Below are 15,768 nucleotides of genomic sequence, written 5' to 3'. Positions count from 1 at the left end.
GTGAGAGAGGCAGTCCTGGGATCCCTGGAGCACCTGGTCCTGTGGGACCCCCAGGATCTCCAGGTCTTCCAGGAAAAGCAGGCACCCCTGGATTTCCAGGTAGTTTGTTTAAAGTTTTCTCTGGATTTGGATTCAGGCAATTAACTGATATGACTGTAGTATATTTTTCTCTTGTACTTTTCTGGATTTACACTGTTCCTTAAGGAAAAGTGTTAAATGTGTTTGATTTCTGGAAACTGAATTTGCTATTTGTATTATATTTTCTCTGTGAGAATTCTAGTTACATATTGCTATATAACAACTCCAAAATTTAATGGTTTAAATAAACCATTTTATTTTGCTCAAGAATTATGGGATTCTTAATGAAGTCATTTAACTCTGCTCCACATGACACCACCTGGAGTAGTTGGGGATGAAGGATTTACTTCCAAGATGGCAATTCGTTGGTATCTGAGTATTCCTTAGCCTCTTTACATGGTATCTCATTATCCATAGTGCCTCCTCACATGGCCTGGACTGTTCACATTATGATAATGTCAGGTTAGTTACCTGCTTTTCAGGGCTACTGATTTTCAAAGGAGAGAATTCCAGAAACCAAAAGTGAGTGTTCAAGAAATCCAAATGGAAACTGCAAGACTTCTTATGGTCTCACATTGGGAATTATAAAGTGTCACCTAATCAAGGGCAAGTCACAGAGTCAGCCCAAATACAAGGAGAGAAAGCTACATAATGATGTTTATACTAGGATATGTTTTTTATTTGTAGCTTATCTTTGAAGATTAGCTACCACATTGAGGCTTTTTATTCATTGCTTTTAATAATAGTGGTCACAAGGTTACAATAGTTGAAAAGTGATAAAACTTAGTCTTTTTTTCTCCAAATCTCAAGTTTTCAGTTAATATCTTATAACATATCTTTTATCTTTCTAAAATCAAGGAAATGTAAAAGTTACTTATTGATATTCTTCAAAGGTACCAAAGGTGAAATGGGTATCATGGGACCTCCAGGCCCACCAGGACCGTTGGGAATTCCTGGCAAGAGTGGTGTTCCTGGTCTCAAAGGTAAATTTAGAGTTTGCTGGCAGATCAGAGAGAAGATTAAACATCGCTTTATTTCATTACAGAATATTTTTATTTGACTATGTAAATGAGCTATAGTTCTTTTATTTGGTTTCTATGTGATATGGCATTTAAATATGTCCTATTTTCAATTTGGTGGAATACTCAGTTTGGATACCATGAAACATGGTAAATAATGACGTACAAGAATTAAATTTTCATATTATTTACAGTCACTACAGTTGTCAAAGAATCTCAGAAGAAAGACGGATTGTCATTTAAGCGTAAAAATGTGTGTGAGCTCAAGTTATTCACAGAAAATAACCAAAATGCTTAAGTGTTTTGGGTGGCTGGTGGCCTACCAAACTATGAAACGTATTAATAATGTTTGTATATATTAATCCTGGATGTATAAATCTAATATGTTGTGTCTTCCCCATACATGTCTATTTTAGGTGATGATGGTTTGCAAGGTCAGCCAGGACTTCCTGGTCCTATAGGAGAAAAAGGCGGTAAAGGAGAGCCTGGCCTTCCTGGACCTCCTGGGCCAATGGATCCAGATCTGCTAGGCTCAAAAGGCGAGAAGGGGGAGCCTGGCTTACCAGGTAAGTGAAGGTATTATTAATTAATACATTTTCAGATTTATCTGAAGTTCAATTTTTGATATCTCTAAAAGTGACTTTTAATCCTGGATTAACCAACAAAAGGTACATCAATTTTTGTAATGAAAATTAATTTTCACTTAATTTTTACTATTTCATTGATCAACTTTTGTTTGAGTATTTTATTTTTAGTTTATCTGTCACAAACTGAAAGGTTTTAAAATAAACTTAAGAAGTCACCTTCAGGCCTTCCAGAATGTATTATAGGGTATAGTTGAGAGAAAAAGATAGTCAGAATCATTTGGAAAAGAGATTACGGTGTTTAAGAAATTTCCTAGTCCTTTCATTTTCTCCCCCTTGAAACCAGATTGGGAAGAGTGATACATTAATTTTCCTGCAGTATTTTGATATTCATATCATACATTGCTTTTTTTTCTTGTTTTTTATTGATTATGGTACCACATAATTGTCCTCATCCCACCAAACCCCTCCCCATGTATTTGAAATACAATTCATTGTTATTTTATCATTTTTTTCTAATAATCCTTCATTGTTCATGTTATTACAAAAGTTCCTCAATTTTTCCCCTCCACCAGGTTCCTACCTCACCCGCTGCCCTTTCCCCACCCCCCATTGTCCTCATCCATAGGTGCACAGTTTATGTTCAGTCTCTTCCTGCACCCCCCACTCCTCTTTTCCCTGAGAATCATCAGTCCACTCCCCTTCCATATCTCTGATTCTATTATATTCAACAGTTAATATTGTTCATCAGGTCTTTTAATTCCCTTGGTTTTTAGTTTCACTTGTTGGTATTTATGTATTTGTTGTTCATAATTTTTATCTTTATCTTCTTCCTCTTCCTAAAGAACCCCCTTCAGCAATTCATATAATTCTGGTTTGGCGGTGATGAACTCCTTTAGCTTTTTTTTTATTAGTGAAGCTCTTTATCTGGCCTTCGATTCTGAGTGATAGCTTTGCTGGATAGATTATTTTTGGCTGTAGATTCTTGCTATTCATCACCTTGAATATTTCTTGCCATTCCCATCTTGCCTGCATGGTTTTATCTTGGCAGAATAAACAATAACTGGACTATGTGTGTGGGTGTGTGTTTGGGGGGGGGGGGTAGTCACTGAATGTAGATCTAGAGAACAACTATGTTTATATAGTCACTTTATTAGAACCAATTAAAGTATGAAGTACTATAACATTTATTTTTTAAATAAAAATTCTTATTTTTTCCCATCTTTTGGGGGCATTTTTTAAAATTTAATAAATTGTTATTATTCAGATTATTACAATTGTTTCTCCTCCCCCCCCCCAATAGCTCCCCTCTACCCGGTTCCCATCCCACCCTCTGCCCTTACCTCCTCCCAACTGTCCTCATCCATAGGTGTATGATTTTTGTCCAGTCTCTACCCATAACCCCACACACACCCCTTTCTCCCTGAGAATTATCAATCCATTCCCATTCTATGCCCCTGATTCTATTTTATTCACCAGTTTATTCTGTTCCTCAGATTTTTAATTCACGTGGTTTTTAGATTCACTTGTTGATAGATATGTATTTGTTGTTCATAATATTTTAAAATATATTTTATTGATTCTTTACAGAGAGGAAGAGAGAGGGGTAGAGAGTTAAAAATATCGATGAGAGAGAAACATCTATCAGCTGCCTCTTGCACACCCCCTACTGGGGATATGCCCGCAACCAAGGTACATGCCTTGACTGGAATCGAACCTGGGACCTTTCAGTCCACAGGTAGACGCTCTATCCACTGAGCCAAACCAGTTTCGGCTGTTGTTCATAATTTTTATCTTAACCTTTTCTTCTTCCTCCTCTTCTTAAAGAATACCTTCCAGCATTTCATATAATACTGTTTTGGTGGTGATGAACTCCTTTAGCTTTTTTTATCTGTGAAGCTCTTTATCTGACCTTCAATTCTAAATAACTTTTCTGGGTAGAATAATCTTGGTTGTAAATTCTTACTATTCATCACTTTGAATATTTCTTGCCACTCCCTTCTGGCATGCATAGTTTCTGTTGAGAAATTACCTGACAGTCGTATGAGTGCTCCCTTGTAGGTAATTAACTGCTTATCTCTTGCTGCTTTTAATATTCTCTCTTTGTCTTTTGCTCTTGGACTTTTAATTATGATGTGTCTTGGTGTGGTCCTCTTTGGATTCCTTTTGTTTAGGGTTCTGTGCACTTCTTGGACTTGTAAGTCTATTTCTTTCACCATGTAGGGGAAAGTTTCAGTCATTATTTCTTCAAATAGGTTTTCAATATCTTGCTCTCTCTCTTCTTCTGGCACCCCCATAATTCTGATGTTGGTAAGCTTGAATTTTGTCCCAGAGGCTTTTTACACTATCTTCAAATTTTTGGATTCTTTTTTCTTTTTGCTTTCCCAGATGAGTGTTTTTTGCTTCTTGGCATTTCAAATCTTTGACTTGATTCTTGCCTTCCTCTTGTCTGCTGTTGGGTCTCTATATAATATTTTTTTATTTAAGTCAGTGTATGTTTACTTCTTAGTTGGTTCTTTTTCATATCCTCAAGAGTCTCATTAAGTTTATCAACGTTTTCTAGAAAATTGTTGAAAAACCTTATAACAGTGGTTTTAAACTCTATATCCAGTCATTTTATTTTCTCCATTTCTTTTGTTTCTGATCTGTTTCTTTCTCTCCACATTTTCACTGCTTCCCTGAGTTTGTAGGGTGGCTTTGTTTGCTAGGTGTCCTATATGGCCCAATGAGTTGGCCTCCCAGTTACCTTAGGTGAACATTCTTGGTGCACCCCTTTGTGGACTGTGTGTACAGCATTGTTGTAGTTAAGTCTTAATTGTTATTGGTGTCACTGAGAGGAATTGACCTCCAAGCCAATTGGCTGTGAGGACTCACTGTGTCGATAATGGAAGAACTGCTGTGCTGGAGACACGCTTGTTGGGCAGGACTTGTTTCAATGGGGCTTTAGTGGTCACTGAATCTGCCTCTTAAATGTGTCACTTATGGATGTGAGTAGTTGAATTCTGGTGTCGTCTCACTCTGACCACTAGATACATTACCTTCTGGATCTCCGATGGGGTGCAGGTCAGCTACTGTCTGAGGCTACGCAGGAAGAACTACAGAGAGAACTACAGTTTTCTCCTCTTTGCTTGGGGTTTGGAAGTTTTGGAGCTGTCTGACCAGATCTGCAGTTTGTTAGGTTAAGCTGCAATGGGGCAGGCCATTTATATGCAAAAGCCTCTGCATGGCACTTGGGTGGATTTGTGGGTTGTTCAGGGTGGGGTCTCAGGGAGTCACTAGCCTAGGGCATGGCAAACATCAATGGCTGCCAGTCAGCCATCTCTGTGTTTCTATGTTTCCATGTCTCTGTGTCCCATACCCCAGCACAGTAAACGATGATTGCTAGGCACACTTCTATAAGAAAGTCACCCTCACTTTCTGACCTGATGGCAGACAGTCCAACTTCTCCCTGTAGGAGTTTGGGTCCCAAGCATCTCCCCAGAAACTGGAGTTCAGAGTAATCAGGAGCTTTTCTCCCTTCGGGTTAAAAAAAGCAGGGTACTCAGTCACCCGCCACCAGCTCAATTTGCACACCTCCATACCTCAGCTTTTCATCACTTGTGTACATCTCAATGCTTTTTTCTCTTTGCTTCTAGTTGTAGAACTTCCACTCAGCCAGCTTTCCCGTGGTTCTGGGTGATAGTTGTTTTGTCTTTTAGTTATAGTTTTGAAATTGTTGTGCGAGGCATCAGTTTAGGTGTTTACCTATGCTGCCATCTTGGTTACTCCTTTCTTGTTTTTAAAAAAGTATAACATTCAGAGGCCTGGAAAACCCACAGCAGAGGAGTCGATCGAGCAGCTGTGACAACCCAATCGGCGCAAACACGTGGATTCAAGGGAGTTCTCCAATCACCCACGGAAAGGAGAAGGAACACCACATAACGAGACATCCTGAAAAGAGAGACAATGGGGAGACAAAAAAATAGCCCGCAGATGAAAGAAAAGCAGGCATCACCAGAAAAGGAAGTAAACGTGTCAGGGGCAAGCAGCCTACCAGAGCAAGAATTCAGAATAATGATCATAGGATGGCTAAAAAGAATGGAAGAGGAATTTGACAATAACCAAGAAGAAATGAGGAAGAACCACGAGGAATTGAAGAAGAACCATGAGGAATTGAAGAAGAACCAAGAAGAAATGAAAAATGACATTGCTAACATGAAGAACTCAATAGAAAGCATCAAGAGTAGACTAGATGAAGCAGAGGACCGCATCAGTGAGCTAGAAGACAAGATGGAAAAAAATACCCAAATAGAGCAGCTTCTAGAAAAAAAGATTAAAAAGCAGGAGGAGAGCCTATGGGAGCTTTGGGACAATACAAAACAAAATAACATTCGAATAATAGGGGTTCCAGGAGGAAAGGAAACTGAGGTAGACGTGGAAAACGTATTTCAAGAAATAATGACAGAAAACTTTCCTGAGATAGAGAAGAAAAAACCCACACAAATCCAAGATGCTCGCAGAGTCCCAAGCAAAATGAATCCCAGAAGACAGATGCCAAGGCACATTATAGTTAAATTGGCAAACAACAACGACAAAGTAAGAATCTTAAAAGCAGCCAGAGAGAGACAGAAAGATACATGCAAAAGAACCTCCATCAGACTAGCAACTGATTTCTCAACAGAAACTTATCATGTCTGAAGGGAATGAGATTAAATATACAAAGTCATGCAAAGGAAGGGTCTGAATCCAAGAATACTGTACCCAGCAAGGCTATCAATCAAAATTGAAGGGGAAATCAGGAGCTTCACAGACAAAAAAAGACTAAAGCAATTTATCTCCACCAAACCAGCAATGCAAGAAATGCTAAAGGGTCTACTGTAAAAATAAATAGGAACTGAAGAAGGAACACGGGTATAGAATAAAAATGTCATCAAATGAGTACCTATCAATAATAACCTTAAATGTAAATGGATTAAATGCTCCAATCAAAAGACAGAGGGTAACAGATTGGATAAGAAAACAAGACCCATACATCTGTTGTCTACAAGAAACCCACCTCAGAAAAAAAGATGCACACAGACTGAGGGTGAAGGGATGGAAAAAAGTTCTCCAGGCAAATAGAAATGAAAAAAAAAGCTGGGTAGCAATACTTATATCTGAAAAAATAGATCTCAGAGTGAAGGACATAACAAGAGATAATGAAGGACACTTCATAATACTAAAGGGAACAATCCAACAAGAAGAAATAACCCTGGTAAATATATATGCACCCAATACAGAAGCACCCAAATACATAAAAAAAAAACTGCTGGAGGACATTAAGGGAGAGATTAATAGCAATACAATCATAGTAGGAGATTTTAATACCCCACTGTCACCCTTCGACAAATCATCTAAACAAAAAATCAGCAAAGAAATATCAATCCTAAATTACTCACTAGAACAGATGGAATTAATTGACATCTTCAGAACATTATGACCCAAAGCCACAGAATATACATTCTTCTCAAGTGCACATGGGACATTCTCAAAGACCACATTTTGGGACATAGGCAAAGTCTCTTCAAATTCAAGAAGATAGAAATCATATCAAGCATCTTCTCAGATCATAATGCCATAAAACTGGAAATTAACTACAATAAAAATAATCCAAAGAAATCAAACACATGGAGACTAAAAAGCATGCTATTAAACAAGTACTGGGTTACCAGAGAAATCAAGGAAGAAATTAACAACATCTTGGAAACAAATGACAATGAAAACACAACAATCCAAAATCTATGGGACACAGCAAAAGCAGTTTTGAGAGGGAAGTTCATATCCTCACAAGCCTATTGCAAAAAACTAGGAAAAATGGTAACAGATGATCTAACTCTACAACTCAAAGAGTTAGAAAAAGAGCAACAAGAAAAGCCCAGTGTAAGCAGAAGGAAGGAAGTAACAAAAATCAGAGCAGAGAGAAACGACATAGAGACCAAAGAAACAATACATAAGATCAACAAAACCAAGAGCTGGTTCTTTGAAAGAATAAACAAGATGGATGAACCTCTAGCCAGGCTAACCAAGAAACAAAGAGAGAGGACCCAAATAAACAAAATCAGAAATGAAAAAAGGTGAAATAACAACAGACCCCACCGAAATACAACGGATTGTTAAAAAATACTACGAACAACACTATTCCAACAAACTGAACAATCTGGAGGAAATGGACATATTCTTAGGAAAATACAAACTTCCAAAACTCAATCAGGAATCATCTAAAAATCTCAATAGACCAGTGACTTGGGAAGAAATTGAAACAGTCATCAAAAAGCTTCCAGCAAACAAAAGCCCAGGGCCAGATGGCTTCACAGGAGAGTTTTACCAAACATTCAAGGAAGAACTAAAACCTATCCTCCTCAGACTATTCCAAAAAATCCAAGAGGAAGGGATATTTCCAAACTCCTTCTATGAAGCCAACATCACCCTAATACCAAAACCAGATAAAGACAACTCAATGAAAGAGAATTACAGGCCAATATCCCTCATGAACATAGATGCCAAAATCCTCAACAAAATTCTAGCAAATTGACTCCAGAAAAACATCACAAAGATCATACACCATGACCAAGTAGGATTTATTCCAGGAATGCAAGGATGGTACAATATCCGCAAATCAATAAACGTAATACATCACATAACCAAATTGAAAGATAAAAATCATATAGTCATATCAATTGATGCAGAAAAAGCATTTGATAAAATCCAACACCCTTTCGTGATAAAAAACTCTTAACAAGGTGGGAGTACAAGGATCATAACTCAACATAATAAAAGCTATATATGACAAACCCACAGCCAACATTATACTCAATGGGCAAAAACTAAAACCATTCCCTCTAAGAACAGGAACAAGACAGGGATGCCCACTCTCGCTACTCCTATTTGACATAGTACTGGAAGTACTAGCCATTGCAATTAGACAAGAGGAGGAAATAAAAGGCATCCAAATTGGAAAAGAAGAAGTAAAGTTATCCTTATTTGCAGATGACATGATATTGTACATAAAAAACCCAAAAGACTCCATTAAAAAACTAATTGACTTAATAAATGAATTTGGCAATGTAGCAGGATACAAAATTAACGCCAAGAAATCCATGGCATTTCTATACACCAACAGTGGAACTACAGAAACAGAGACTAAAAAAGCAATTCCATTTACCATAGCACAAAAAAAAATTAAGATACCTAGGAATAAATTTGACTAAGGAAGTAAAGGACCTATATGCGGAAAACTACAGGACAATGAAAAAAGAGATAGAGGAAGATGTAAAGAGATGGAAGAAAATACCATGTTCATGGATTGGTAGAATCAACATCATCAAAATGTCTATACTTCCTAAAGCAATCTATAGGTTCAGTGCACTCCCCATAAAAATACCAATGGCATATTTCACTGACCTAGAAAGAACTCTCCAAAAGTTCATTTGGAACAATAAAAGACCCCGAATAGCCACAGCAATCCTGAGAAAGAAGAGTAAAGTAGGAGGGATCTCAATACCAGATTTCAAGCTGTATTACAAAGCCACTGTTCTCAAAACAGCCTGGTACTGGCACAAGAACAGACATATAGATCAATGGAATAGACTCGAGAACCCAGATATCAACCCAAATCACTATGCTCAATTAATATTTGACAAAGGAGGCACGAATATACAATCTAGTCAAGACACTTTCTTCAATAAATGGTGTGGGGAAAATTGGACAGACACATGCAAAAGAATGAAACTTACACCATACACAAAAATAAACTCAAAATGGATACAGGACTTAAACATCAGACGGGAAACCATAAAAATACTAGAAGCATCCACAGGCAGCAAAATCTCAGACGTATGCCAAAAGAACTTCTTCACTGATACTGCCCCTAGGGCAATGGAAGCTAAAGAGAAAATAAACAAATGGGACTACATCAAAATAAAAAGCTTTTTTACAGCAAAAGAAATCATCAACAAAACAACAAGAAAGCCCACGGTGTGGGAGAACATATTTGCAAATAATACCACTGATAAAGGTTTAATCTCCAACATCTATAGACAGCTGATACAACTAAATAAAAGGAAGATGAATGATCCAATTAAGAAATGGGCAATGGACCTAAATAGAAGTATTTTCAAAAGAAGACAGAAGGAAGGCCAAAAGGCACATGAAAACGTGCTCAAAGTCACTAATTATCCGAGAGGTGAAAATCAAAACAATGCGGTACCATCTCACGCCTGTCAGAATGGCCAACATCAACAAATCAACAAACGACAAGTGTTGGCGAGGTTGTGGAGAAAAAGGAACCCTCATGCACTGCTGGTGGGAATGCAGAATGGTGCAACCACTGTGGAGAACAGTGTGGAGTTTCCTCAAAAAACTGAAAATGGAACTCCCATTTGACCCAGTAATCCCACTCCTAGGAATATATCCCAAGAAACTAGAAATACCAATCAGAAAGGAAATATGCACCCCTATGTTCATAGCAGCACAATCTACAATAGCTAGAATTTGGAAACAGCCTAGGTGCCCGTCAGCAGATGATTGGATCCAAAAATTATGATACATCTACACAATGGAATACTATGCTGCCATAAAAAAGAAGGAATTCTCATCATTTGCAGCAACCTGGATGGAATTGGAGAGCATCATGCTGAGTGAAATAAGCCAATCAATGAAAGATAAACACCACATTACCTCACTAATTTATGGATAATAAAGAACATTATAAACTGATGAACCAAAAGATAGATATAGAGACAGTAAAGCAACAAGTAGACTGTCAATTTACAGTGTGGAGGGGAGGGAGATCTGGCAGAGATAATAGATCAACAGAAGGACTTGTATACATGCATATAAGTACAACCAATGGACATAAAACTCTGGGGAGGGAGGGTATGTATGGGAGGGAGGGAGGGGGGCAAAAAATCAATAAAATAAATTTAAAATAAATAAATAAATAAAAGTATAACATTCATAGCAATACATCAGAAAATATGGATACACACAAATTAATAAAATTCTTACCATCCAATCTATATACAATAGCCTTTCAAACAACATGGAACTTTAAAAGAGGCCTGGTTTGTCTGAAGCTTTTAATAAAGTCTGTGGTTCCTTTTTTGTTACAATCATTAATATTGTCAGTCCAGGTATACATGTGAGTGTGTGTATGTGTAGATGTGTATACAGCTATTATAAAATTCCTTATGAGAAAGACTTGGCAGGGGTTCTTCTCTCAAAATATGTTTCAGGCATTACTGTAATTCTGTGTATAGTCACAGAAGATCCAGGACCACTTAATTTTTTATTATTTCTAAAACTAGAGGTGTGCTGCACAAAGTCATGTTACTGGTGGGATCCCTTGGCCTGGCCTGCAGCGATCAGGCAGAAACTGACAGTTTGACATCCTCCAAGGGTTCCTGGATTGCAGGAGGGCACAGGCCAGGCTGAGGGACCCTACCAGTGCACGAATCCATGCACCATGCCTATAGTATGCATATAAGATCTTTGGTTAATCTCTTCCCACCCTCCCATCCTTCCCTCTGAGATTCATCAGTCTGTTTAATGTTTCCATGCCTGTGCATTGAGTGTCTGCTTCCTCGTGGTCAGTGTACATCATAGCTTCTGTTTTAATGGTTGAATGATCACTTAGGCATGTATGTATATATATATATATATATATATATATATATATATATATATATATATATATATATATATATATAAACATACTAGAGGCCCGGTGGACAAAATTTGTGCATGGAGGGGGGTTCCCTCAGCCCAGCCTGCACCCTCTCCAATTGGGGATCTCTTAGGGAAAGTCCGACTGCTGGCTTAGACCCAATCCCTATGATCTAAACCAGCAGTTGGACATCCCTCCCACAATATGATACTGCTGGCTCCTAACCGCTAACCTACCTACCTACCTGATTGTCACTAAGAACAAAGTAAGTGGGATCTCAATACCAGATACCAAGTTGTATTACAAACCTACTGTTCTCTAAACAGCCTGGTATTGGCTCAAGAATAGACATATAGGTCAATGGAATAGAATAGAATAGAATAGAATAGAATAGAATAGAATAGAATAGAATAGAATAGAATAGAATAGGAGTCTAGAAATCGACCCAAACCACTATGCCCAATTAATATTTGACAAAGGAGGTATGAACATAAAATGAAGTCAAGACAGTCTCTTTAATATATGGTCTTGGAAAAATTGGACAGATAAATAGAAAAACATGAAACAAGACCCCCATCTTACACCATACACAAAAATAAACTCAAAATGGATAAAGGACTTAAACGTTAAAGATGGGAAAGCATAAAAATATTAGAGGAATCCACAAGCAGCAAAATTTCAGACGTATGCCAAATCAATATCTTCACTGATACAGCTCCTAGGGCAATAAAGCTAAAGAGAAAATAAACAAATCAGACTATATCAAAATAAAAAGCTTCTGCACAGCAAAAGAAAATATCCACAAAACCACAAGAAAACCCACTGCGTGGGAGAACATATTTGCCAATATTATCACCAATAAGGGTTTAATCTCCAACATTTACAGAGAACACATACAACTAAATAAAAGGAAGATAAAAAATCCAATCTAAAAATGGACAATGGACCTAAATAGACACTTTTCAAAAGAATACAGAAGGAAGGCCAAGAAACATATTAAAACATGCTCAAAGTCACTAATTATCCAAGTGATACAAATCAAAATGACAATGCGGTACCATCTAACACCTGTCACAATGGCTATCATCAACAAATAAATAAACAAGTTTGTGGAGAATGCGGAGAAAAAGGAACTCTCATGCACTGCTGGTGGAAATGCAGATTGGTGCAGCCACTCTGGAGAAGAGTATGGAATTTCCTCAAAAGTGTAAAAATGAAATTCCCATTTGACCCAGTGATCCAACTTCTAGGAATATATATCCCAAGAAGCTAGAAACATCAATCAGAATGGATACATGCACTCCTATGATCATAGAAGCACAATTTACCATAGCTAAGATTTGGAAACAGCCTAAATGCCCATTATCAGATGAGTTGATTTAAAAACTGTGGTACATCTACACAATGGAATACTATGCTGCACTAAAAATAAGAAGGAATTCCTACCATTTGCAACAACAGGGATGGAACTGAAAAACATTATGCTAAGTGAAATAAGTCAATCAGAGAATGATAAGTATCACATTATCTCACTCATTTCTGGGAAATAATGAACAACATAAACTGATGAACAAAAACATTTGAATTATTCCTTGTCTGAGAGCAATGGCTAGCAATTCTAGTACTATGTTAAACAGGAGTAGTGAGAGTGGGAATCCCTTTTTTGATCCTGTTCTTAATGGAAATCATTTTAATTTGTGTCCATTGAGTGTGATGTTGGCTATGAGTTTATTATATATGCCTTTTATGATGTTGAGGTATGATTCTTCTATTCCCACCTTGCTGAGAGTTTTTATCAAGAAAGTGTGTTGGATTTTGTCAAATGCTTTTTCTGCTTCAGTTAATATGACTATGTAATTTTTCTCCCTCAATTTGTTTATGTGATGTATCATGTTTATTGATTTCCAGATATTATACCATCTTTTCATCTCCAGGATAAATCCTGCGTAGTCATGGTATATGATCTTTCTGATGTACTGTTGGATCTGACTTGCAAGAATTTTGTTGAGGATTTTGGTATCTCTGTTCTTGAGGGATGTTGATCTATAATTCTCTTTCATTGTGTCTTTATCTGATTTTGGTATTAGTGTGATGCTGGCTTCATAGAATGACCTTGGAAGCGTTCCTTCCTCTTGAATTTTTTGAAATAGTCTGAGGAGAATAGGTTTTAGTTCTTCCTTGAATGTTTGATATAACTCTCCTGTAAAGCTGCCTGGCCCTGGGCTTTTGTTTGCTGGAAGCTTTTTGATGGCTGTTTCAATTTCTTCTGGAGTCATTGGCCTATTAAAATTTTTAGAATCTTCCTGATTTAATTTAGGAAGGTTGTATTTTTCTAGGAATGTGTACATTTCCCCCAGGTTGTTCAATTTGTTGGAATAGAGTTGTTCATAGTATTTTTTAACAATCCTTTGCATTTCTGTGGGGTCCATTGTTATTTTGCCTTTTTCATTTCTGGTTTTGTTTATTTGAGTCCTCTCTCTTTGCTTCTTGTTGAACCTGTCTAGAGGTTCATCAATTTTGTTTATTCTTGCAAAGAACCAGCTCTTGGTTCTGTTGATCTTTTGTATTTTTGTTTGTTTGTTTGTTTCTTTTTGTCTATATGTTATTTATTCCTTGTCTAATTTTTATTCTCTCCTTCCTTCTGCTCATTCTGGGCTATTCTTGTTGCTTTTTTTCTAATTCTTTGAGTTGTAGAGTTAGATGATTTATTACCATTTTTCTTGCTTTTTGAGATAGTCCTGTAGACTTCTTTTACTGTGTCCCATAAGTTTTGGATTGTTATGTTTTTATTGTCATTAGTTTCCAGGATGTTTTTAAATTCTTTTTTGATCTCATTGGTAATATTTAATAACATGCTATTCAGCTTCCCAGTGTTTGAATGTTTTGGATTGTTTTTGTTATAGTTTATTTCTAATATTATGCCATTGTAATCTGAGAAGATGCTTGATATGATTTCAATCTTCTTGAATTTGGGGAGACTTTGCTTGTGACCAAATATGTAGTCTATTTTTGGAGATGTCCCATGTGCACTTGACAAGAATGTATATTCCTCGACTTTGGGGTGAAATATTCTGAAGTTGTCAATTAAATCCATCTGATCTAGTGAGTCATTTAGGATTTTTTCTTTTTGCTGATTGTTTTGTCTAGAGGATATATCCAGTGATGTCAGTGGTCTATTAAAGTCCCCTACTATGATTATATTGTTGTTGATCTCTCCCGTGATATCTTCCAGGAATTCTGTTATGTATTTGGGTGCTCTTGCATTGGGTACATATATGTTTACCAGGGTTATATCCTCTTGTTGTATCAATCCCTTTAGTATTAAGAAGTGGCCTTACTTATCTCTTGTTATGGCCTTCACTTTGAAGTCTATTTTGTCAGATATAAGTATTGCATCCCCAGCTTTATTTTTTTCATTTCCATTTACCTGAAAGTTATTTTTCTATCACTTCACTTTCAGTTTATGTGAGTTCCTTGTTCTGAGGTGGGTCTCTTGTAGATTGCATATATATGGGTCATGTGTTGTTGTTTTTTTTGTTTGTTTGTTTTTATCAATTCAGCCACTTGATGTCTTTTTTATTATTATTATTGATTTTTCACAGAGAGGAAGAGAGAGGGATAGAGAGTTAGAAACATCGATGAGAGAGAATCATCGACCAGCTGCCTCTTGCACACCCCCCACCAGGGATGTGCCCACAACCAAGGTACATGCCCTTGCCTGGAATCGAACCCGGGACCTTTCAGTCCGCAGGCCGACGCTCTATCCACTGAGCCAAACCGGTCCCTGCCACTTGATGTCTTTTGATTAGAGCAGTTAGTCAGTTTACATTTAAAATTATTATTGAAAGGTACTTTTTTGTAGCCATTTTTATTTATTTGAGCCTGTGTTCCATCTTACCTTTTTATTTCTTCTTTTTTACAGCATTCCCTTTAGTGTTTTTTTGTTTGTTTGTTTGTTTGTTTGTTTTTTGTTTGTTTTTTTGTCTGTGAAGCTCCTGATTGCCCCTTCAATTTTGATTGATAGTCTTGCTGGATAGAGTATTCTTGGATTCAGTCCCTTGTTTTGCATCATTTTGTATATCTCCTTATATTTTCTTCTTGTTTGATGTGTTTCTGCTGAGACATCATTTGATAATCTGATGGAGGATTTTTTATAGGTAACTCTCTGTTTCTCTCTTGCAGCCTTTAATATTTTCTCTTTGTTGTTAACATTTTTCATTGTAATTATGTCCAGTCTTGGTGTGAGTCTTTTGGGATTCATTTGCTTGGGATTCTCTATACATCTGTAACTTTTTTATTCCCCATATCAGGGAAGTTTTCTGTCATTATTTCTTCAAATAAATTTTCTAATCCTTGCTGCTCATCTTGTCCTTCTGGCAGCCCTACTGTTTGCATGCTATATCTT

The 15,768-nt window shown here is 37.0% G+C and overlaps 1 protein-coding gene across 1 annotated transcript in view; it reads left to right on the top strand.

Moving 5' to 3' along the window:
• The window catches only part of COL4A5 (collagen type IV alpha 5 chain), a 348,876-nt gene that overhangs the window by 234,972 nt on the left and 98,136 nt on the right, over positions 1-15,768 (top strand). The window contains exons 31-33 of the mRNA XM_084870434.1: positions 1-99; positions 972-1,061; positions 1,514-1,663. The exon at positions 1-99 is cut by the window's left edge and continues 69 nt beyond it. Coding sequence (XP_084726560.1) covers positions 1-99; positions 972-1,061; positions 1,514-1,663 — 339 coding nt within the window. The remainder of the gene's footprint in view (positions 100-971; positions 1,062-1,513; positions 1,664-15,768) is intronic.

The sequence above is a fragment of the Pipistrellus hanaki genome, assembly GCF_964339955.1.
Source record: "Pipistrellus hanaki genome assembly, chromosome: X".
NCBI classification, from domain to species: Eukaryota; Metazoa; Chordata; class Mammalia; order Chiroptera; family Vespertilionidae; genus Pipistrellus; species Pipistrellus hanaki.
This window is presented reverse-complemented; position numbering and strand designations above follow the sequence as displayed.